Source organism: Melospiza melodia, chromosome 3 (assembly GCF_035770615.1).
Source record: "Melospiza melodia melodia isolate bMelMel2 chromosome 3, bMelMel2.pri, whole genome shotgun sequence".
Taxonomy (NCBI): Eukaryota; Metazoa; Chordata; class Aves; order Passeriformes; family Passerellidae; genus Melospiza; species Melospiza melodia.
This window is the reverse complement of record NC_086196.1, coordinates 39,188,094-39,211,269: the sequence shown is the minus strand read 5'-3', so window position 1 is coordinate 39,211,269 and position 23,176 is coordinate 39,188,094. Positions and strand designations below refer to the sequence as shown.

Here is a 23,176-nt window from a genome sequence, read left to right as displayed (position 1 = left end):
TGTGGGTCCTTTCCAATTCAGGATATTCTGTTTCTATACTTCTTAATGTAAAAAGGTGTTTCTGATTGGCTTAAATAAATACTTCAATATTTTTTATTATTTTGGAGCGAAAAGTAGAGTTGTTTTTACTTTAAAATTAAAAAAAAATACTAAATCCACATTGTTTGCATTTCACAGAAATAAAATATTTTTGTATTAACCCTTACACCACAAAAAGAGCTGTAAGCAGTTGATTTTCTGCAATTTTCAACACTTAGAAAAGGGTTTACTGGCCAAAAGGGCTCTTGACCTTTCCCAGATGCAGAGTAAGAAGGCCTCTCCACTTTTTGGCTAAAACAGTCCGTCTGTTAAGTATCCTGGGGTAGGTACAGTAGAGATCTCCTTCAGTCCTTCTTCCTGGGATAGGAGCTTGTGTCACCTTCTAGCCAGAGACAAAGGATCACTAGGGGTTTCCTGAAGGATCAAGGCACAGGTGTTAGTGCTGCCACTTACACACTGTATGTAAATAAGTTGTAGTTACAAAATCTCAGTTCTGTTTCTAAAACACATTGTTTCTATTAGTTTCTTTAGACTTGTGGTTATTCCTAAAGGTGTTGTTGACTTTTCCTGGGAAGAGGAGATGGGAAACAGTACAGAAAATCCTTCACAAATACTATGATGATGTTTGTGGCTCCCTAGTCAGGGAGCTGCATCCTTTCTGCATTCTGAGATGTGCCTAACTGAATTCTTGCCATGAATCCTTGAATCTCAACCATATGAATCACTAAGATGCATCTTGCTAAGCCTGGGCTCAGGTTCATGGAACCTAAGTTGCCCTGAAGCTGAAGTGCACTGGTTTTAAGCCCCTGGTTGCTCTCTGCTTTCACTAGAAGAGAGGGGTCAGAACAGGAATAAATTTAACAGGCAACAGCCCAAGTATTCCTCTGGCCTTTTTGTGTTCCCTCTAGCTTGTTTACATTGACATTTAGAGAGGCAGATGAGCTCACATTCAATTAAAAGTTTTGGAATAATCGGCTTTGATAGGGTGCCTAAACTATTGGATTTGATCCACATGATTTTCTTCTGTTGCCATGAATGTAAGAGGTCAGTACATTGATGCCCCTAAGTAGCTGTGCTCTTCCCACCAATATTGCTCTGACTCTGACCTTCTGACAAGGGAGTGTTATTGTGGGCTGAGTCCAGTGGAAGGCATCGCCAGCACCTGCATTCCAGTTCAAAATCCTTCACTGGAGGAGGATTGGCCTTTTGCTTTGGTTTGGTCAAGATGTTTTTTCTTTCTCTGTATGCATGTCTTAACTGATAAAATGCTTTTATTTCTCTTCTCCACTGTCTCACAGAAACATTGTAAGGGTTAATTGGAATTTTTATAAAGCATGCTGACAGTCAGAAGTTATTTTAATTAATAAGACTGTTACAGAGAATTATGCTCTGGTTATCCTAACAGCTGATTGCATAAGGTTGTCAAGTGTCTCTTATTCCACTTCTCGTCCCAGTTTGCTAAAAAGTTTGGAGTTTTGGTTTATTTCACTCCTTTGTTTTGCAGTGAAATGGCAAAGTGGTAATTGATATTCCTGAGATGACAAAGCAGTCTCATGCTCTGGAGAACATATAAGAGATGGCTGTTTAAAGTTTAAGATTTATCTAAGGACCGTAAGGTAATATTAAGTCTTTTTTTAGTGATTCCTCTGCCCATGGACGTTGCAGCAGAGCAGCAAGCTTTTCCTATTATTTTGATTTTGTTTAATAGTGAAGGTCATTAAGAAGTTGGTTATATGGCTGAAGAATTTGCCCAACAAGGTAGTCCAATAGGTCAAGTAATTAAAATACAAACATTACTCTACTGCCAGGTCCCTTCTGCAGAAGTGCCAGTACAGAGTTTAGTAACCCATTAAGAACATGCTGCAGCAGCAAAGGAGAAACAAGAGTGTGTGTACATGATGTACCCTCTCTGTGCCCAGCGCTGCTGCCAGTCACACAGGCCGGCTACGATCACTTTGGTGTTCTTGCTGAAAATAACACTGGCACAAGACCCTGCCTAGAAACTTGCAGAAGTGAATTACACACCTGGGTGCCCCTGAGCAGCAGTGCTTAACTGCTTGCTAGCAGTGGCTCCAAGGTTTTAACTCAAACAGAGTCTTATTTATGGGGGGGAGGTACAACAAACCAGCAGTATTAGGTAAGTCTCCTCTTCTTTTGGCCTGTCTTTGCAATCCTCTTAAGTCAGTCCTCCTACTCAGTTCTGGGAGAGTAGCTGCCATCCTTCTGGTCTCCACCATGGGCTCCTCATACCTTCTTGGCTTGGCTTGGCACTGACCCAAATCTGAGCCAGTCAGTCTTCAGCCAGCGCAGCTGAGGTGGCTGCAGCTCCAGTTCTGGAGAGAGAGGCACTAACCTGCCTTTCTCAGCTAGCCTGCTGTTTGGAAGAGGTCTCCCTTCTCTCACCCAGATTCCTGCGTACAGCCTAGCCCACCATGCTGGCTCCCACACCTGCACTGCTGCCTGATGCACTTGAGATGGTTCTCAGGTCTTTCTCTTAGCAATGGGGTTATCCTTAGTGCTTCTTCCTAGTGGAAAATATCACTGCTATGGAGTTCAAGTGCTCCTAATTAAGTGTGTCTTTTCCTATTCCCAACAGACACTGTTCCCCAGTATAAGGTCAATCAGTTAGTCTCAGGCAACTTGGGATCACATTGTAGTGATCTTCCCTGTTTAAAAGGGTTTATGCTGCAATTCTTGCACTTGGGGACTGCAACAGAACAATGTTGGAGCTAACATTACAAAATACATCTAGTGACCGGTTAGTCCATTCCCACCTCAAAGGCATTTCTGAAATCTTCTGCTTCAAACACACATTCACACACTACTAGTCTGACCATTAACAATGAGGCAAACATGTAGAACTGAGGATTTTTGACATCTTTCTGCTCCCCAGTTAAAAAATGGTGAGTTACATTTCTATTAAGAAAATATCGAGAGTCTTCAAGAGAGAAAATACTCAAGAGACACTTCTGAAGGGCAAAGGGCAGAAATACTTGCAGATCAGGTTGGTTCATCTCTCCTTCTTTTTCTGATGCAGCAACTTCTTTCAGACCCAGTGTTGTCCAGGGAGTGGAGATGGACAAGAGACACTGAGGGGCTCACAAGACTGGCTATAAAGGCCAGTGACCATAACAGCCAAGCCCTTAGGGTCATAGAATCAAAGACTTGCTGAGATGGGAAGGCACCCATGGAGATTGTTTTGTCCAAACCCCCTGCTCAAGCACAGTAAGCTGGAGCCAATGGCCTTGGATAGTGTCCAGTCAGGTTTTGAATACCACCAAGGATGAAGATTCCACAATCTCTCTGGGCAACCACTTCCTGTGTCTGATCGCCTTCAGAGGAAAAAAATGTGTTTCTTATGTTTAAACAAGAATTTTCATGAACCATTTGCATGTGTGGGTGACCTCTGTCCCAGTGCTGGCATCCATCCCACAGCACAGAAGAATTCAGACCAGCTGGAGCATACATGACAGAACTTCACAGAAGACTGATAGCACAGCTTTAAGAGCAGGTGCTGCAGAGGAAGTTCTGTCTGGAATCCCTGTGGCAATAGGAGAATACAGATAAAATTTATAGTACCAAAAATACATTATGATACTACAATTATCACCAAATTAATGAAATTTGAGGCCACATTTATCAGCATCATGGGAAGGAAACCAAGGGTTACTTCACTTTAACTACCTTCGGAGGATGGAGCAGAAGTTGTTGAGGACTTTACTCCATGATAGGAGCTGTGATACCAAGTAGAGTAAGAAACCATTCATCCCATTGCAACCCTACTGCACACACATTCTCTCCCACGGTGACTGCTGTTGTTCTGCTCCTCTGCTTGCTAGGAAAAATGCTACTATGTGGTAAGAAGAATCAGATTTTTTTTCCAGTTCTCCTTCCGTTTTCACATTTAAAATAGAAAGGCTGTGCAGGTCACTCAGAGCTCAGTGAGATCTGCCTGGCTTGGGTCAGAGCTGTAAGTGAGGGAAGCATAGACAGGCATACTAACATTAAACTGAAGAGAAAAAATCAGGCCAGAGTCTGCAAGAGAGCCCAGAGAAGCCCATAGGTTTAGTACTACTGCACCCTGATCATCTTGGAGCCCTTTGATACTATATATGTTCAGTGTCACTGTTCTCTCATATGTTTGTATATTGCCCATCACTGTAATCTCAAAAAGGTATTTGACTGCAAGAAAGGCCATTTCCCACTGAAAGGTTTTGTTGTTATTTCTTATCAAGCTCTGTGTTAAAGCAAGATTACTTATGTTTATAGAGTTCAGAGTCTAAAAAATAACAAATGTGAAAGATAAACTCTTTACAGTAGTGTTAACATCAGTTTTATTTGCATCTTCTATTTTATAGTATTCAATAAATGTGTGCAGAATACATTTGCAGATTACAATGTCAATGTCCACATTTTCTGAGAAAAAACAGATACATAGAAATGTGTTCTGTGTAAGGAATGAGGTTGCATTTTGCTCTAAAAGTAAACATCACTTGTAATTTATTGATATTTGACACTATAACAGTATAACCTGTAGTTACATGACATATATTGTTTTCAGTTCTCATCTGTTGGCAGGGATGGTTCACAGAAGATACTAATTCCTCAGTGCAGGCATGGGTGAAAGGCAGAGCACCTGTCAGTCTCTGAGTAGATTCCTCTTCTCCTGCCCTGCTCCCCAAACATGTACCTTATCATGCTTGTCTAAACTGCACTTCAGCCATGCACTGTGTTTGGATTTTACAAAGCAATGACATTATCAGGATTCATACATATTTAAGAGCAAGGACAAACACTTTCTTGCATAGTATACTGGTTAGCACTAAGATCTTTCTTAGTCCAAGCATTTATACACATGATTTAATGTGATTCTGTTTGTAAAAAGCATGCCACCCTCTCGAGACCCTTGTATTTATCTGCTTTCAATTACATTTGAAGTATTCTGAAAGTCTCCTATACTAATCCCATCCAAGTTGGAAGCCACGTAGCTCATGCATGAGACTGTCAAACATGAGTAGTTGCAGATGTCAGTGCACCAGTGGCAGGAATCCAGGAAGATAGATCAAGGCTTAGTCACTGAAAAATACACGCCAGCACATCTCAGCTACATAGCATTGTAACACCTCATGAGGAAAACGTGTCATGACAGGAGATCAATAACCTCTTGGAGGCGATCTGGTTTTGAAATATTCTTGATTAATTATGCCAGGGTGTGTTTGGCAACTTAGCCTGATCCAGCCTTAACCTAATGCTTTTTGCATGAAGCACTATTGTTACTAGTCTCATAAGTCAAATCTGGTGGTTCAAGTTGGGTTTTAAAGGGTCAGGCTATAGATTTTGTAATGTCTTTCTGCCCGACATTCCTGTCTTCACTATGGTGGGTAGGCTTTTACTATTGATCAAAATAACAGGTGTTTTAAGATGAACAATAGCATTTACAACTAATTGCATTTGAAGCAAAATGACTCTCCTAAATAAAGTGTGTGGGTAAAACAAGTAGGGAATGTCAGTGTGTTTTCATGGCAGGTGTTCATTCAGGATGTTCCCCAGGCTGGTTTGCTCATGTGCCTTCTTTGCAGAGGAGAAGCAGCTCTAGGAGACACACAAGCAGGGCTGCTTGCATCTCTGTCCTTCCCCTGCCTTCCTGCACAAACTCGTTCTCACCCTCAATAAGTTTTCCAGCCATACCTGTTACTCCATCTGCCTTTCAGCCAGTGCAGGAACCCAGCCCATGCCTCTTGGCTTCCCTACGCCCCCACCATGTACCCCTTCTTCCCTGCACCTCAACACACACTAGTGCCTTAGACACACCTGCTCTTAGGAATCTGTGATGCCACTAAGCCCAGCCTTGGCCTTCTGCATCCTGAGCACAGAGTGTGAGACCAGCAGCTGCCTTGGTGCCTGGCCATGGCTCGTCTCCGCCTGCTGGGTGGCTCGGCAGTAGCTGCTCGTGGGCAGCTGCTGTCACACAGCTTCACCCTGCACTGCTGCACGGGCATGCACCTCTGCCTTGCAGTGGAGTATGTGCTGTTTAGAAGACTCAGGGCAATGCACATCCAGTAAAACTGGACAGACAGACAGTGTTGGGTGCAGCAGTAAGACTATTCTCTCCTTAGTCTGCTACTGCTTTCTGTAATACAACAAAAAAGATTAGGAGGTTCCGTCCTCTAGAGCTATTTGTTAAAGGAGTTTGCATGTACAATGTAAAGAAATAATGAAATAAAGATAGTAACAATATCTGTGAGATAAATTGTTTGAACCGTATTGCAGATAGTTGCAATCACCATGTGATAGACCAAAGTTTGACCTTTGGCTACCTCACCTACACAACACCCAATAAATCCAGTCCCTCAGTAACCACTTCCAAGATTTCAGATTTCTGAATAGCATCAAAGAGTCACCACTTGAAAAAGAAACCGAGAAATAATGGGGTTTTTTTATTTTCCCAAATGTGAAATTTCTTTCCCCAAATATACTGGCCCAAAGCCCAGGACAAGCAATATTTGGTCCTGGACCAGTGACAGATTCAGAGTCCAATGTTTTCAGGTTGGAAAAAGGATACTTTGGCTATCATGAAGCCAAAAATATCCCTCTGTGAAAGCCTTAGTACTAGTCCTGGGAGATTGCCAGATGTTAGAATTTAACATAAAGTATTTTATGTACTGATAAACTTTTCAAGTTAGTTAAAGAGATTTAGAAAACATACTGATACAAATTATTTTCTCCCTTCTCTCCTTCGAGTATGGAAAGAGTTCACTTTTCAGGGACAGGAATACTATTTTCCATATGAGTAATCTCATTTAAACCATTGGTAAAATACATATTTTTTTTAAAAAAAGCTCTCTTTAGTGATTTTTTTGCTAGGAATACATGAGGATCAATGACTTTACAAGCACTTTTTCAGCATGATCTGCAAAAACAGTCAAATATTCATTGATGCAAATTAAATCTTGGTAACCCCTGTAAAAGTCCGAGTGTGTGTGTGTTTAATTTTAAGGATAATTTTAAGAGACAACAATATATTTCTTTGCCTAGATAAACCTTTTTGCAAATAGTAGCTTAAGAAATTCTAGAGCAGGTGATTCAACTGGCAAATAAAGTGAGAAAAATATGTAGAAAAATTACTTTGCATAACACTGTGATTAATGAGTGCTCCTTGTGGAGGATATATCTGTATGTATATTCCAAGTTGTTAGTAGCATTTTTTCTCTAAGGATTTCATGACAAAAATAAGGACTTGGGGTTGAAAGTAAATTAGGGTCTGGAGGGTTTGCTCAGCTGTGGCTGAGTGCACAGAACCAGGAGATGGTCTGGTCTTTGCTGATTGTCTTGTATTTTAAAAGCCTGCTAAGGGTCAAGCAGTGCCTGCTGGCAGGAGCAGACTGGGAAGTTTGGGCATGGCACAGAATGAACAAGAAAGCCTGGCTAAGGGATCCCAGCAAAAGGAGAGAGTTGATTTATGTGACATTGCACTTGGCATGTGTTTAATGATATCTGCATACATGAAAGGCATTAAAAGTAGTTACGTTGAATTAAAAAAGTTAAAGAAAATGAAACACATAGCGATGCTGTTCCATTCGGCAACATGGCGCTGGTTTTACACAGTTTTGCTATACTGTATGTACTGTGTCTGGTCCCTACCCTCTTCTTGTTTCAAGTCCAAGAGACCAAGATTCTGTGTGTCATGTTAAAGTATTAAGGATGGGAGCTGCAAGAAAGCAGCGTGGAGCAGCAGGAGCTGAGATGAAAGAGAGACAGATAGCTCAGAGGGAGGCAATTGAAGAAGCCTCCAAAAGCAGAGGGGAACCAGGACAGGGGGTCAATCAGGGTAACAACTGATAGATGCTGAAAGGGCCAAGATGTCTCAGAGCTGTAAACTTGAAGGATTAGATTGGCTTTCATACCAAATTTTTTGTTATTTCTCTATACATGTTTGCTCTTCTTAGGCAAACACCCAGGAATGGAACTGAGGAATGTGATGTGGTTCTTCATTCCTCCATAGCTACCCTATGTGACCTTGAGTGAGGCATGCCATCTCCATCTTGCCCTTCTTCAAAATGAGGATAGGATATCCTGCTCCTACAGATCAGGGCTGCTGTGAGGGTATGTTTAGTAATGCTTTTGAGGTGTTGAAGTGCTTCAGTGATTGGCGCTGTGGAAATTCTATAGATAAACACTTATATATAACCTCCCTGACACCAGTACAGTCATAGGGTGAGATCAGATTGACACTGCTATTTCAATATATAGTATATACTGCATGTGTCTGAAGAAACAAGAACAAAGCTTTCAACATCAGGTATGTGTGGATAAAGTGATAGAAATCCTCTTAAGTCAGGAATGCCATGTCCACTGTGGTTTTTACAGAAAAAAGGAAAAGAAGGGGTAACATTAAAGAGGAAGTGTTGATTTTCTTTTCAAAGAACTCTACACTCTCATATTGATTGAAAATGGTTATCTTTGGCTCTTGTGTGTTTTGTGGCATTATTAGGTATTGGTCTTCGTTTAGATCATATAATACTTCTTCCTCCCTCCAACCTACCATAACAATTAGTGAGCCGTCTGTGGCTGCCTTGGAGTGCATCCTGTGCATCAGCATGTCTCATTTAATAGTCATAATTTCTCATTTGTAAGAGGAAAAGTGCTACCAGCACTTTCAGTCTCATAAGGGCTCAGACTTACTCAAGGGTTCCAATTTATTATGCACCCAGCTCTGATATCCTGCTGCTCTCTTTATGGATTAGGCTGCCTTGGTGGAAGGTATCATCCTTCAGACAACACATAAATACTCTCTTGCCAGCTGTTCCTTTCTCAGAAGTTTCTCAAGGAGTAAATCATAATCATGCCTCTATTTTACTGGTTCCTGATCTGGTTTTTCCATGGTACTCTGCTAGGAGCATGCAGAAAAATGACCTTTATTGCTACTGTTACTCTATAAATGGCACTGACTGCAACTGTAGGGATTTTTAGGCCTATTAGTATTGGTTCCCAGGATGAACACACCAGTAGTGATTTTAAATTTAGAGGAATAGGCGTAGGTCAGTTTGCTGCTGGTTTCTGTTTTCTTTATCTCAAGGTGCTGCACAAACCCCTGAGAGGGAAGAAAGAGTGGCAGACAGACTGTTCCACTCATTCTGACATGGAGCAGCAGCTGTTTAACATCATAATGTTGTTCTGAGTTCACAAAAAAAAGGGGAAGGATAACATCCTGCTGATGGAAACTGTATTTTATAGGCAAATTTTAAAAGAAAGCAGAGGCAGACAGAAAACACAGCAGTTTGCACAGAAGGGTACAAAGAAGGGGAACACTGCCAAATTTACACCAGCATAAGTCTCAGGCACAGAGGTAGTGTGCTGCAGGGTAGTTTCCCTAGCAGATGTTGAAGCAGCTGTCCTTGCCAGGGCAGAGGCTTTTACATGGACACAGCTTTGGGTGGCAGATGTAGCCCTCCAGGTCCTAGGCTGCACAAGTTCTGCAGTCTCCTTGATGCAGGACACACTAGCACTCCCAGGAGGCTCCCAGTCCATCAGTTAAAACGTTGGTGGACATCAAAACTGCAAGGCCTCCTTTCTTGTCACTGGACTTTTGCTGATTCTTAAGAACATGGGCTGAATGTCATGATGGAGACCTCAGAGGTGCATGGTATTTTGCTGTGCTGAAATGTCCTATACCTTGTAGTTTTCAGTACGATTAAACTGAGTAATGAACCACAGTCTGTTGGTTGAAGTGAATTATAATCACAACTTTTGTGACCCTCAGTTTAACCATTCCTACAGAACTTCTGTGAGCTACCTTGGCCATCTGAGATGCCTCTGTAGACTGAGCTCCTTGTCATAAAGGTAGTTCTGGACAGTCGGTGCAGATCAGGAGTTTGACTTGGGAAGACATCACTACCCTGTTTATGCTGAGGATACAATACATGAAGCAGTCAATTTAGCATCTTTTGAAAAGTTTTAAGATTCCATTTAAAACACAGTTAAAGAAGGGAGAGAAGGCCAAGTAAGGTACTATTGAAACCAGTGTTAAAAAAAGCAGCACTTACTGGTTGAAAGATAAAATATATAATCAGGCTTTCAAGAATGAGCACTTAATTGTGTAAAGACTATTACAGAACTCATTGTTAATGTACCTAATTTGCATAATTTTTTTTTCCAAGTAACTGTTGCAGAACACACCTACAACGAGGAAGCACAGTCCTCCATCAAAGCTCAGTTTCCCAAGCCAGCACTTCAGCTGTGAAGCATATTTGTAATGTGATTTCCTGGTCTCAAATGTCATTAGGCACATATATACCATGTGGGGGGTGATACATATTTTCATAATATCTTTTAAAGGGTTATTAATGAGCAGAGTTTCTCTCAGGACACCGTGACAGTGGCTCTAGGAATTATTCCACCTGCAAGATCCTCGGATGGCTTGCTTTATAGTGTGTGCTAATTCAGCTTCACTCAGAGGTTGCTTCTTTGGAGTTAGTCTCCAGAGTGTCTTGTGGGTCAGATTCTCCATATGATAACCTTCCTGCACATTTCATCCAGGCTCTGTGCATTGTGCTGGTTTCTCTGTTTTCTAGCAATTGGAGATTTAGCAAGCTGTATTTCTTCGCCACTTGTTGGTGGTGGGTCCTTGGGAAGCAATGCCATGTGGTAGACACAGAATCAGAGGAAGTTGGAGTTTTCTACTCTGCTCAGAGCAGCACTTCCTAGCAAAAAGATTTATCAGAGCTGGCTTTTCAGCAGCAGGGACCGGCAGTGAGGGGTCTGAGCAGAGCAATGCTGTGGCTGGGTAAAGGGGGCTTATGGTCAACCCTTCAGCCCACAAAGTGGTCTTGGCATATGAGAGATTATTTACCCTTCAGAGAAGAGTAAATAATGGGTCTGAGGTTGCTGTCTTGGCGCTCCAGAGGAAAAAAGGATTTGTGGCTGTGAGGACACTTTGCAGATAGCACCACAGTCACAACTGGAGAAGCTGACAGGGTGCATTTTCTTGCAAGTAGATGCAGTTACTAGCCCTGAAAAAGCTCAGTCTAGCAACTCCTGCTAATGCTATATGGTTTGATATCTCCCCCACTGCTGCCTGGGCCGTGCTGGGGGCTGGGGACTACCCTGAGCCTGCAGTCACCACAGACAACAGGTGCAGAAAGGGTTGCCTTCCTGGGACAGTGGGAATGGTGCTCCCTGGTGTGGCCACAACAGTGCTGAGCACAAATCTCTTGTGTCAGCACAGTCATACAGGCAAAACCATCTCACAGGGGCAGCTGGTCTCAGTGGGAGAAGAATAGGATGTCCAGGTAAAAATACAGTTTTGCTTGTAACTACTTAGTCCATATTAAAAATCCTTATCAATATAACATTAATTAGTATTGCTAGCATAGTTTACTACTATTGTAATATTATACTAGTCGTTATACTCTAATTATATATTAGTTATTTTCTTAAAAACTTTTATTGGTGCAAAATGGCAACTACTGGAAAGCTGTTAGAGCAGCTAATCATCCTTAATGTTTAAATCTTCTCCTTGTTGTTTGAACTTCCTCATTCCTCATTCTTCTCTGAAGTAAGCGAGCCCCAGGAGATACTTTGGCAAACAAGGTGAGAAATGTGATTTTGTCCCCCCGCGTGCCAGTCGGTAAAAGGGATCAGTCCCAGAGGTACCAGTCAGGTATGTTTGATCGGCACAGCGTGATCTTTAGGCAGGTCAGGGAAATATCAATGCTATTTTCTCTCTAAGCCTCAGATTCCCACTGGCCTATTTATTCAGAATTCAGGTGGCAAAAACATTAGAGGATATGAAATCTTAGGCCCTCTGCAGAATACCCAGCCCTGATGGATCCCACTGCAAGCACATTTGACCCCTGACCATCTCCACTATGCTTCAGTCTAGAGTTTTTATTGACACTGTTGGATAGAAGGCATCCCAGGCTACAGAATTTCATGTTTTTTAAATCAAGGTTTTTGGAGGAGCTGAAATGTAGAGAAAGGAAATTTTATCTTGGTTGTGGTTTGGTAAAGGATCTGAAGCAGCATTTTAGAGTGGCACTTCCACAAAAGCATTTTAAACCAAAGTTCATACTCCAAATTTGTAAAACTGCAGTGTTTGCATGTAGCACTGACATTCGCTCTAACAGACTGAGATTAAAGTTACATATATTTTTCTCCTTAGACTTCTAATTCCACTGTACTTTTAACGGGATCTTGTACACAAACTTTTTAGTGGCACAGCTCATTATCTGCTTTTCCTTCTGCTCTTTTCTTACGTTTAGAAAAGAGCAGAAGTGAGAATTTAGGAAAATAATAATCTATTTTATTATATAACCACAAGAATTGGGAGGAGGGAAAGGAGAAAAGTATTTGAGATTAAGGCTTGATTGCTGAAATTATTTTAACTACTTTTTAATTGGCAAGCTGTTGAGTTGTTATCATCAATGAAGAACTCATCAACAAGCAGTAAACATTTACATGGAGCAACTGAGCTCACAAGCTCTGTAACAATCATCCGGAGAGTACAGAGTTAAAACTGAGTGACTGGATTACAAGAATACATTGTACAAGGAGTATCAAGGGTGGAGTTTGGTATTATAGTTGTTTTTTTCTTCTGTTTTTTTTCTCTGAATAAGTTATGGGGGCAGGGCAGGAGACATCTGCACAGCCTCCAGCTGCTCTGCTTTGGGGGCTCTGCGGAGTGAGGCACTGATCTCCCTTTTCCTGGAGACCTTTTCCATACAGACACGAGATGTGCAGGTGAATCTCCAGGGCTTGCTTTGCTGTCAGTCCCTGATCATGGATTCTGAAGGTCCTCTGCAGCTCATAGACCTCTAATCTAATGGTGGGCACCTTTATAGCAGACGACACTGCTATAAAACACCTCTGCATTCCCTTGATGCTGATTTATATTGTTTAAAGGGATCGGGGTGGAACAAGTTGTTAGAAGATGAAGAAATTGAAAGCTCCCCTAACTGCTGTATTATCTACCTGACATTCTCCAAATGCTAGTCATTAATTACCAATGCCTTGAAAATCAGAGCAGGTATCCAATTCAGTTAGGTTACATGTCTCAGCAGGAGCATTTCCATTATCTTACCATTTTCCATTCAAACCATTCTTCTTTGCAGTTTTTAAAGGCTTAGACCCCACTGTGTTGCTTCTCAGATGAACCTGTAATCCACATAAAGATATTTCTACTCCATGCCTCTCCTATCTGCACGCAGGTGAATATCAGTCTGGGTTTACATTGTAATTATTGCAAACTTAGAAATCTGACCTCCAGCATCCCCCAGAACTACATGATGACAGAATGTGGCCAGTGTATGCCACAACTTTCCTTTCCAGTTGGTGATGAAGTACCTGGGGAAGGACTGAACTTGCATTAGGACTTAGGCTGCCCTTGCAATCCTTACACCTCCAGGCCTTCTTGTGGAGAGGGCAGAAGAGTTCACAGTCAGTCTTACCAAACCCTAGAGCTAACCTCTCAATTGAAGTAATTCCCTTTAGATGCCAGCAAAAACTTGGCCCCATGGAGGCAAGGCAGGGTATGTGTCTGGAGTCACCACTAATGCTGGTCTAAAGTGAGCTGTATATTCAGAAATTATGGGGTTTATTTCCTGGCACGTTTGTTCTTTACTTATGTATATTTTCATGCTTGCCAGCACTCTGAAATGTAGACATTGAGTGTTGGGGGCAGGCTGGATGCACTTTTTCATGCTGCTGACATTAATTGGATGAACAGGCCTTCTCAGAAGGGGCAGTATAGGAAATGTGTATGGGAAAATAACAAAATAAGGAGTTTCACAGCTAAATAAAGACAAGTGGCTGAAAATGGTTTTTACAGCTTTGCCTTTCATATGATTCATTTAGGAATCTAAAACAATTTTGTGCAACTGAAAAATTAAGATTTACAACACCTTTCTGAATATAATTGCTTCTGTCTTACAGATGGAGAAACAGAGGTATTGATGCTATCATTTGAAAATATGTCCCCTGTTTTCAAGTCCCCAGATTAAGATACATTTAAACCTAATTCTCAGAAGCATTAAATACCTCCATTTATATTCATTCACTTGGCATTGTTTGTACTTAGTCTCTGAAAACCAGATGTGTTGCCTTCCAACTAGAATGGTGACAATAACTGAAGTGACATGGCAGAGATCACAGAGCAACCACAGGGCCAGACTGGGGTTGAGACCTGTGTCCCTTCATGACACATTTCCTTTTTACTCACTGAGTATCTGCCTTGGATTCCTGAACAAAAGCACATTCTGGTCATTCAGTTTTCCTCTGCTCTCTCAAACAATTGGACATTACAGAGATGACACTGGTTGGGTTATTGATCAATTTTATAGCTACTTTACCTTGCCTTTCATGCCATCAAGAATTGTCTTCAGGTTCCTGCAATTAAGTTTCTTATTATAGAATTGAAATGAAAATATAGAGAACCATTTATATCACCTGATTTTCCCAATTGTTTTGGTTTTTTTCCAGCACACAACAGTTTTGCCCTTTGTATTAATCGAGATGAGAACAACACATCATCAGTATCCCAGCAGGAGCTGTGGACTGGCTGCAGTGTGCACCTTCGCTGTTGGCTATATTTTATGGTAAGGGCTGTACATGCTGTGTTTTCACATTGTATTGGGGGTTTTGTACTGCTAAATTTGGGCACATATTTCATTATGGATATAATCGCTAACAGATTCACGCTGCATGCCTCGTTTGGTCCAAGACCTGGGCTTTGTCTGGTTTCCCCAGATGCTTATATTTTTAGAAAGTATATGCCAAACCTCACACAACAGGAATTTGTTGAACAATCCCATATAAGCAATGGTCTTTCCAAGGGTACATTTTTCAACCTTTTTTCAAACTAAATGTTTTTCTTGGACCTTAGTTTTATTGCTTGGGGGTTTTGTTCTATCAAATAAAATTGAGACTAGGCAAATGATTTCCTGCATCAGTATTTAAGCATCAAGAGAAAAGATAGAACACTATCTTTTTTCTTTACTGATTCATAAATTCTTTCTGTAAAATTGATTACAGAATAAGTCACTAATCCAAACACTCTAAAGTTTGTTTTAAGAAATGCAAATGTTGGTGAGAAATTAAACTAAAACAGAAATAATCTTTCTTACACAACATTAAATTAAGTCTTTGGGCAGTTTCTAATCAAGCACCTGACTTGCATGGCAGAGTTAATATACTTTGGTCACCCTGGTATTTATTTTTCACTAAACCTTTGTTTTATTTCTGTTTCTCCTTTGATGCTATCTATTCCTTATCCTTTCTGCATTTCATGACCCCCAGTTCATACTCTTTGTTTTCACTTCACAACATCCTTCTCTCAGCTAAGAAGGTATTTTCCAAAATTTCCACCAACCAAGAGAGATGAAACTAATGTGAGAGTAGCATGGTCTCAAGGCAGTACTATAACACTGCTTCAACTTTGCAAGTTGTCCCTTGGATCCAGCTAAGAGAGGTCATTATTCATACATATCCACACACACTCAGTAATCACACAATGCTATTAATCCAGCTGAAGTAGGATGTTGTGTCCCAGGGCAAGAGCCACATACATTCTGCCATTTGCTTTTGTAAACATACATACCCTTCTTAAAAAGAATAATATTTGTAATTGTAAGATAAGGGCCGCCTCATGCAAAAAGGCATATGATTATTCCCTCAGGAAAAAGTAATTATGTTCTTTACCCATATACAGTAATGCTTAAATGTGATAATTCTCGACCTTCCTCTAATGATGCCTGGAGACATATTGGCAGGTACCTATGGCTTGACCTCCTCTGGCAACTCCTAAAATCATCTAAGTAGACACATGCAATAGTATTTAATAAGAATTTAAAATTGAAACAACCCAGTTTTACAAGCGAAACAAAACCATATGTGTTTTAAAATCTTTTAAGAATCTGTTACAGTATCAGTGTGATGCTCATGTAGTTTGATCCTGCCTACTACAGTGCATCTGTATCCTGCAGCTACAAGGTTAAAGAATATAGTAGACAAGTAAAGCAGGAGAAGCAGATTCTGCCTTAAATAATTACTGCATTAATAATTACCCAGGCACAGACTATGGTTATCTCCCTGTGGTTTTGCTGTTTATTGGTTTTGCCTACACATGTATAATTTCCAAAACAAATAGGGCTACTCTCAATTGATTCGCCTTCTTCCAAGTTGTGATTTCTCTTTAAATGAGATGAGACAATCTTAAAAGTTCATCCTGCTAAATTATGCACATACAACCCATTTCTCCTTCTACTGTTATGGAAGGAGGCCTTTGCAGGTTAGTGGAGGCAGACAAAAGCTACACTGTGCCATCACTTGAAAGTTCTGCATATCTTCAGCCTGCAGGTGCTATTGAAGACTCTATACAAGATGTGCTTGAGGCTGCAAGCCAAATCTTGGTCCCATTACATCAATATGATATATCGTATTCACAGGTTGGAGAAATCTACCAGAAAGTATGAAAAGTGAGGAGTTAGTCATCCCTCTCTTCAGAGTGTGGCTTCTTTTCACAGCTGAAGTCCACTGTCTTCCTGTTGCCAAATGACCACATTACCGTAGAGACCTTAATCACTCAGAGGGCTTGGAATTGCTGAATTCAAATTTGTTGTCCTTGTTGGCAGCACCCTCAAGGTTAGCACAGTGTATTAAAATGAGACTATACCTGCACATGACCTAGGTCCATACAGTCTGGTGGAACTTCCTTCCTTTGTATCTAGGGTTGACCATGGGTCCCGTTCTGAGCCTTAGTTTGTGCTTTCTGTATTTTTAACTAGAATTTAGGGATCTGCCGCTTGAGAATTTGTTCTTTTGCCTACTCCATTTTTCCCTAAGCAGAAGTGTTTTCACTGCATCTCTCAGAATAAAGTGAAGACAGTTGCTAATCAGATGTTCTCTATGTTTTGTTCTTGAATTTTGAATTCTCTTCCCATCTCAGCTGAAACCTTCTTACCATCCTACATGTTTTATGTATTGTGTTGCACTTTTTACAGGAAAAGAATATACAGGAGGATGTTGTTTAGGTTTGATTCTGTGAATGCTTTTCTCAACTCCAAGTTAGAGGAAAGCTTGTTTTATTTTGTATGTTACTGAATCTCTCATGTATGAAAGAGGTGGCAGAATAGCAAGTGCTTTTTAATGTATAATTGGTAAATAAGAAAACTGGCAAACAATTCTGAATAGCATCACTGAAATTGGAAGAACATAGCTACATAACTTGATATCTCCTGAGCATGATTCAGACTTGTTTTCTGAGAAACATCCTTTCTTGAAGAGTAAAAGCTTTTTTTTTTTTTTTTTTTGCATTCTCTCCCTTCACTCAAAGAGTTTTTGAGTGGGCACACTTAGCTTATGCACTCTCTGTGAGAGGGAGCTCACAAGGAACAGTGCCCAGGCAGAACATCCACAGACTTGCATTGCATGCTACGGACCATACATGGACTTTCAGGACCGAGGCCATGGGATAAGATGGGAAAAGCCTATTGGCTTTATTTAGCATGGCTTGAAAAGGTCACAGTTTGTATTGAATTGTTAAATCTAGACAGTGCTAAGAAAACCAGAGCATTTGCCAGTACTACCAGAAAATTCTGCCAATGAGTGTATGGAGTTAGTTGTCAAGGAACAGAAAAGAGCCAAAAATGTGTTGCTCCTTGTAACAAGAATGACATCATGGTAACTAATATCAGAGCCTAATATGTCCCTAAAATAAACTGAGACAAATACGTTTATTTTAAATGGTTTTCCTTTTCCCTCTACTTTTGAGCACTTCAGGATGCAAAAAAAACAGACCATAAGAATCTGACTCCACTGCTGTAGTCGTGCTGGGCTGCATGTTTGGGAGCAAAAGACTTGATCTGCTCTCTTATAACTATCTCAAATCTACTAGGAGCTGCCTCCACATGTGCCAAGCTTGGACTTGATTCACTCTTTCATTCTTTTATAAATCTATTTAAAGAGCTTTTAAACTTTGATTTGAAAATAAAGTTTCTCTTGAAGGGACTTTAGGAGAGTTCCTTAGATTCGCTGAGGGAGAGCATTTAGATAGGGTAATTTGATGAATTCTTCTTGAACAAATTTAAGAAAGGAATGTACATTGAGGGTTTGGAATGAATTTGAGATTGATTCTATCAGGCTTGCTGTAGGATTTCCACTAGCGATTCTCCATAGAAGGAGAGGAAGATCAGAAAGAGCAGATGTTGGCACAGACTGCTAGGACAAACCTTGACATTCAGAAGAGAGGGGTGGTGGGTTAGAGTGTGAAGCTTGGTGAGAATTGACAGTCATGTTGATAAAGAAGGACAGGATTGAGAAACCAGAAGGATTTTTGAGGTTGGTGGAGGCAATGGAGCGGGAGAGACACGATATGTCTTTGCTGAGCTGTGCTGAGGGTTTGTATGTAGGAAGGGCATCATGCATGCTTTTGGAAGTGAGCACTGGGGATAAAAGTTCTATAAAGATCAGAGGAGTCCATGGTTAGAGAAAAAAAAAAAGTAAAATGTCCTGGAGGCAAGTAAAAGAAATGAACTAAAATCATGGGTTAAAAGAGAAGTGGATAAGGAAACATACAGCTCACAGGTCGGCAGCTTCAAAGCTGAAATCGTGGAACTAAGTGGGGAATGCTGGGAGAGGGAGAGAGAAACAGGCTTTGAAACCAGAATGGAAGGCTGATGTAGAAGTGGATGATAGATGAGACAACACAGAGCTGCCCCAAAGAGGAAAGAGTAGGAAGAAACAGAAGCAGCAGAAATAGGCCAGGGGAAGATTAGCATCCCTTGTAACTGACCCAGAAGGTGGATAGGAGGGCAGAATTGCTTTCAGCAAGAGAAGGCTGTATGGATCCCCAACCTGTTAGGTCTCACATAGCCATTTTGGACTGTTACTTTCTGGCTTGCCTCCACCTCCACATCCTCAAATGTTTCAGTCAAAGCAACAGCACAATCACAGATGACATGCATGGGTAATATGTTCTCACTTCCTTGTGCAGCTCCTTCAAATATAGCTCAAGAAGGCATAGCAACCATTACTATATTTAAAATTAAAAATTATTTATCAAAATAGATGACTTCCAGAGATGACAGCGCTTTGCTGTGAATCTGCTAAATTTCTGTCATTGGAGCTACCTGTACATAAACACAAATTTCTGCTAAGCTTTGCTCCTCCCAGAGGATGCCAGCACCATGTCATACTGAGTACATTCTGGATGTGACATTATTTGCAGCTGCAGTTTCTCAGGTCTTGTTGCATAAGCCACTCCACACCAGTAGCACAGTCCTGTGACCCACGTATTGTTCTCCACTCAGATGAATGGAGAAGAATCCAGCAATAAGAAAATGGAACAAGAGGGGATGATTGCTGTTATTTTCTAAATGATGACTGTTTATTGAATTTTCTTTTTAGTCTTTAAAATTCCTAAACTATGTACATTCCTGGTGTAGGTGTATTAGGTCTGGCTGGCTGTTAATATAAGAAGCCCAGCATTTTAATATAGCTGAGATCTTAAGAAATCTGATTCGATGCAGAACAAACTCTCCTGTGTTTTTAGGGGGAATTTTGAAGATGTGTCTCACATCAGCCAGTATTAGAAACCAAAAGCAGAACAAGTTTAGTGTGGGTCATTGTGCTCCTGTCCCTGAAAGCACAAGATTGGACCTGCACTACAACCACAAATTATTTGTTTGTTTGTTTTGAATGTCTCAGCTGCTGCAAGCCCATCACCTTGTTTGGAAGCCATTCCATATTTTAATAGCTCTGGGTAAAGTTATCACTCTTGGTGGAAAAGGAAGAGAGTGATGCTGGAAAAGATCATGAAATAAAGGCATAGAAAATGCCCATGTTCTGTTTGCTAAAGAGTAGCCACTGGGAACTCATCTACGATTTGTCTGGAACCAAGGATTCAGCCTTCCTTTGTGCCAGCCACTGGAAATATGAAGAGTACTGAAGATCTGGGAGAGGATTTGCTGCTGCAAGTAACCAGAAAGGAACTGCTGTTCGTAGATGAGAGTTGTCATGTACCCACGCTCCAGGTAGAGCTAATGTCAGATGCTTCAGGAGAGCTTAGCAGACCATTATGAAACAACCAGCCTTCAAGGGGGAGTTTTCTTCCAAAACTTATGTCAAAATGTAGGTGCTTAGATCTTCTGGTCTTGGTGGTTTATATACCTTGTACTCTTTTAAACTTAGGCATAATTGTGCACATTCTTATTGCTTGTACAATCTCCTGATTTCAGAAACTGGCTAGAAATGCGTGATAGAGCCTAGAGAAGAGTGGACTAAATAGGCTTCCAGACTTTCATATTTCAAAACTTCTTTGAATATCTCTATTTCAGTGATCTGTCACTGAAAGGTAGGGTAGAGCATTCCAGAGATTGATTAGGCATCATTCAGAAAGATATTTCCATTATCAGATTTGAATTTCTTGTCTCTGAGTTGCATTGAAGTGATTCTTCTGTCATGAGGAAGAAAATTGGAAGCTCTTCACCCATTTTATGTCATGCATTATTATTCTGTGTGCTTTCATTTGCTGCTCTTGAGACGTTACATAGCCCCTCATCTAGCAGCCCCTTTTTCCAGAACTTATAGTGCTGGTTGTTGATGATGACAGATTATGTGAGGGAATCCAGCCTGGGCAGGAAATGGGTGGAGACTCTGAGAGTCCAGACCACAAAGTACTGCTGAGCTATGATAGCTGAGAGCAGCCACCATGAAGGAGCAACCATCTTCTGCAACATCTCCCATTAAAAAATTAGTGAGGTGTCATGGTTATTATCTGCCATTATACTCACTTGTTGAGCTTGATTCTGCCAGGCCTAAGGTCTTACACGTGCTGTTGCTACAGCTGTATCATTTAAACTGACAGAGTGAACATAAACCACAAGGTTCCAACAAATTTTTGTGCTTAGTTTTCCTCATTAACAAAAGATCTCTATGCAAAGAATAAATGTAAATGGATGTTCCCTGAATAGTTTTCATTTTCTCCTGATTACTTTGATAGGAGAGATATACAACATCTACTGTAGTATAGGAGAAATGAAAACTAGATACAAAGCCACATTTTTTTGACAGATTTGTTAAAAAAAGCAATACTGTGCATTTTCAAATAGCTTTTTCTGATTTCTACACCAACTGGTTGAAAATTTTTAAAAACAACGACTTTTTTTTTAACAGACATTTTAATTTAAATACAATATGCGAATATTTTCATTCCTTCTTTTTTTACTGTTGCTAACAAATGGCTAGATGAACTCCATGACCTGTAACACATTCATCTTTGAAAATACACAGTTATGTCTACATACAGCTGCTACTGTTCCAAATCAGAGGGAGGTTCAGGTTAATTTTATCTTCTCAGAGTAGCCAGTCCAGTTTTACTTCTCTTTTTCTCCTTTTCCTTTTTCTCCTCAGTTTATTTCTATCTAAACGACACATTTTTTACACCTGTTCAATAACAAAGTCTTCAATTTGATCTAGTTCTTGCACTCCTAAGTAAATCTTAATGCATGCTTCCCTGTGCTTAACTAATAATGAGGTTGGATAGGAGTAAAGGCTGCTGGAATGGCAGCACTGAAGGCATTCATTAATGTTGGCAATCAGCACTCTGGTGTGGAAGCTTTGTGCGAATGGTTGATCAGCCCTTTATAGTGCAGCCTCGAGAATGCCTGTATTGCAGCAGGAGCAAACCCACTAAGAAAGGCCACCAGGTGAGGTTTCCATGGCAGCAGTTGTCCCTTTGCTGCTCTCGTTTGTAGTGCAGACAATGCTGGAGCAGTCAGTGTGTCACTGCTCAGTGAGAGAGGGCTAATATTACTCCACCCCAGCATAGCCAGCAGCGTGCTGTGGCTCATTTTTAGAAGGATCAGGTGGGTTTGTGACTGTTGTCTCCAGAGTGGTCCCTCTTGTGCTCCAAGCAGTTCTGCTAGTGTGACCACTCCGAGGACAGGCAAACAGCAGCTACACTGAGGGCACGAGCAGCATCACCATGCAGGGAGTGGGCTCCTGAGCTGGGCAGCAGGGAGCAGAGTATGGGACCTGTCTGCAAAGCCTGAACTAACCAGGTATTGCTGACATGCAGAAGCTCATCACTGACTCATTGGTTGGATTTAGAAAATGCTTCCTCTTTCTAGCATAAATGTGACCTAGTAAAAGCCACTTCTACTTGGTTCATGAAGCTGGCTACGTAGATGCTGTTTAGAAGGTCCCTTGAGAAGTCCCTCTGTAAAGGTACTTTATACTCCTGGAAGTTTCATCACACCAGAGAGAATAAGTGCAGAAAGAGACTGGCTCTTTTTCAGTCTTTTTCCTTAGAGCTTGTTTTTCAAAGAGTGATCATTAGGAAAAAAAGCAAATGAAAACTGAAAAAAGTAAATGAAACTGAAAATTTTTAGTCGATAATAGACATTCCCTGCTAAGCGGACCTGGTAGCAGGGGACATCCCACTACCTTCTACCCAACTGTCTCATCTTTTTCTTTCATCAAAAGGAACAAGGTGTCCCCTGTTACCATGGGTTACACAGGAACCCTTCATTTTTTCATAGATAATTTTATCTTGTCAGGTTAATTCTATCACAGAAGAATACTGGGGAAAATAACTGTAAAGTACAGAGATAATTTCCCATATGTGAACTGATTTGGAGAGAGGGGGTTTAATTGCATTTAGATCATGCAGATTAATTTACTGACACATGTAGTTTCCCAAGTGAAGTGTCCAACTGTTAAGGGGTGGGCTGTAATAAAAGCTTTTCCAAGGAGGAGAGAAGCTATGACAACCATGCACATTTCCAGGGTGATTGTTAAACAGGGATTCTGTACTCCCTGTGTGACAGAATTTTATGGTAACAGTTTTCTGTGGACTTCTCTATCTCTGCCCTTTAGGAGCCTTTGACTGTTGATCTAGTGATCAAAAATCTTCCGTAAGCAAATAGAAACATCAGCAAGTGAATCAAACCATGGAAATCCCCATGTAGTACAGTCTGTGCAGTCACTCTAGCTGTGCTTCACTGTGAGCTTTTCACTCAAATTTTCAGGTCAGAAATGAAAAGATTTACATTCTTGAAGAGAGCCCAGCAAAGCCCCAGCTTGCCTTCACTGAGCGCTTTACTCAGTTAGCCTCTGAGATGTTTGCTCAGTTGTTTGCCAGTGT

At 40.9% G+C, this 23,176-nt stretch overlaps 1 protein-coding gene across 1 annotated transcript in view; it reads left to right on the top strand.

The window, feature by feature from the left end:
• AIG1 (androgen induced 1) overlaps nt 1–23,176 on the top strand; it is a 123,533-nt gene that overhangs the window by 95,538 nt on the left and 4,819 nt on the right. Inside the window, exon 4 of the mRNA XM_063151392.1 lies at nt 14,515–14,630. Coding sequence (XP_063007462.1) covers nt 14,515–14,630 — 116 coding nt within the window. The remainder of the gene's footprint in view (nt 1–14,514; nt 14,631–23,176) is intronic.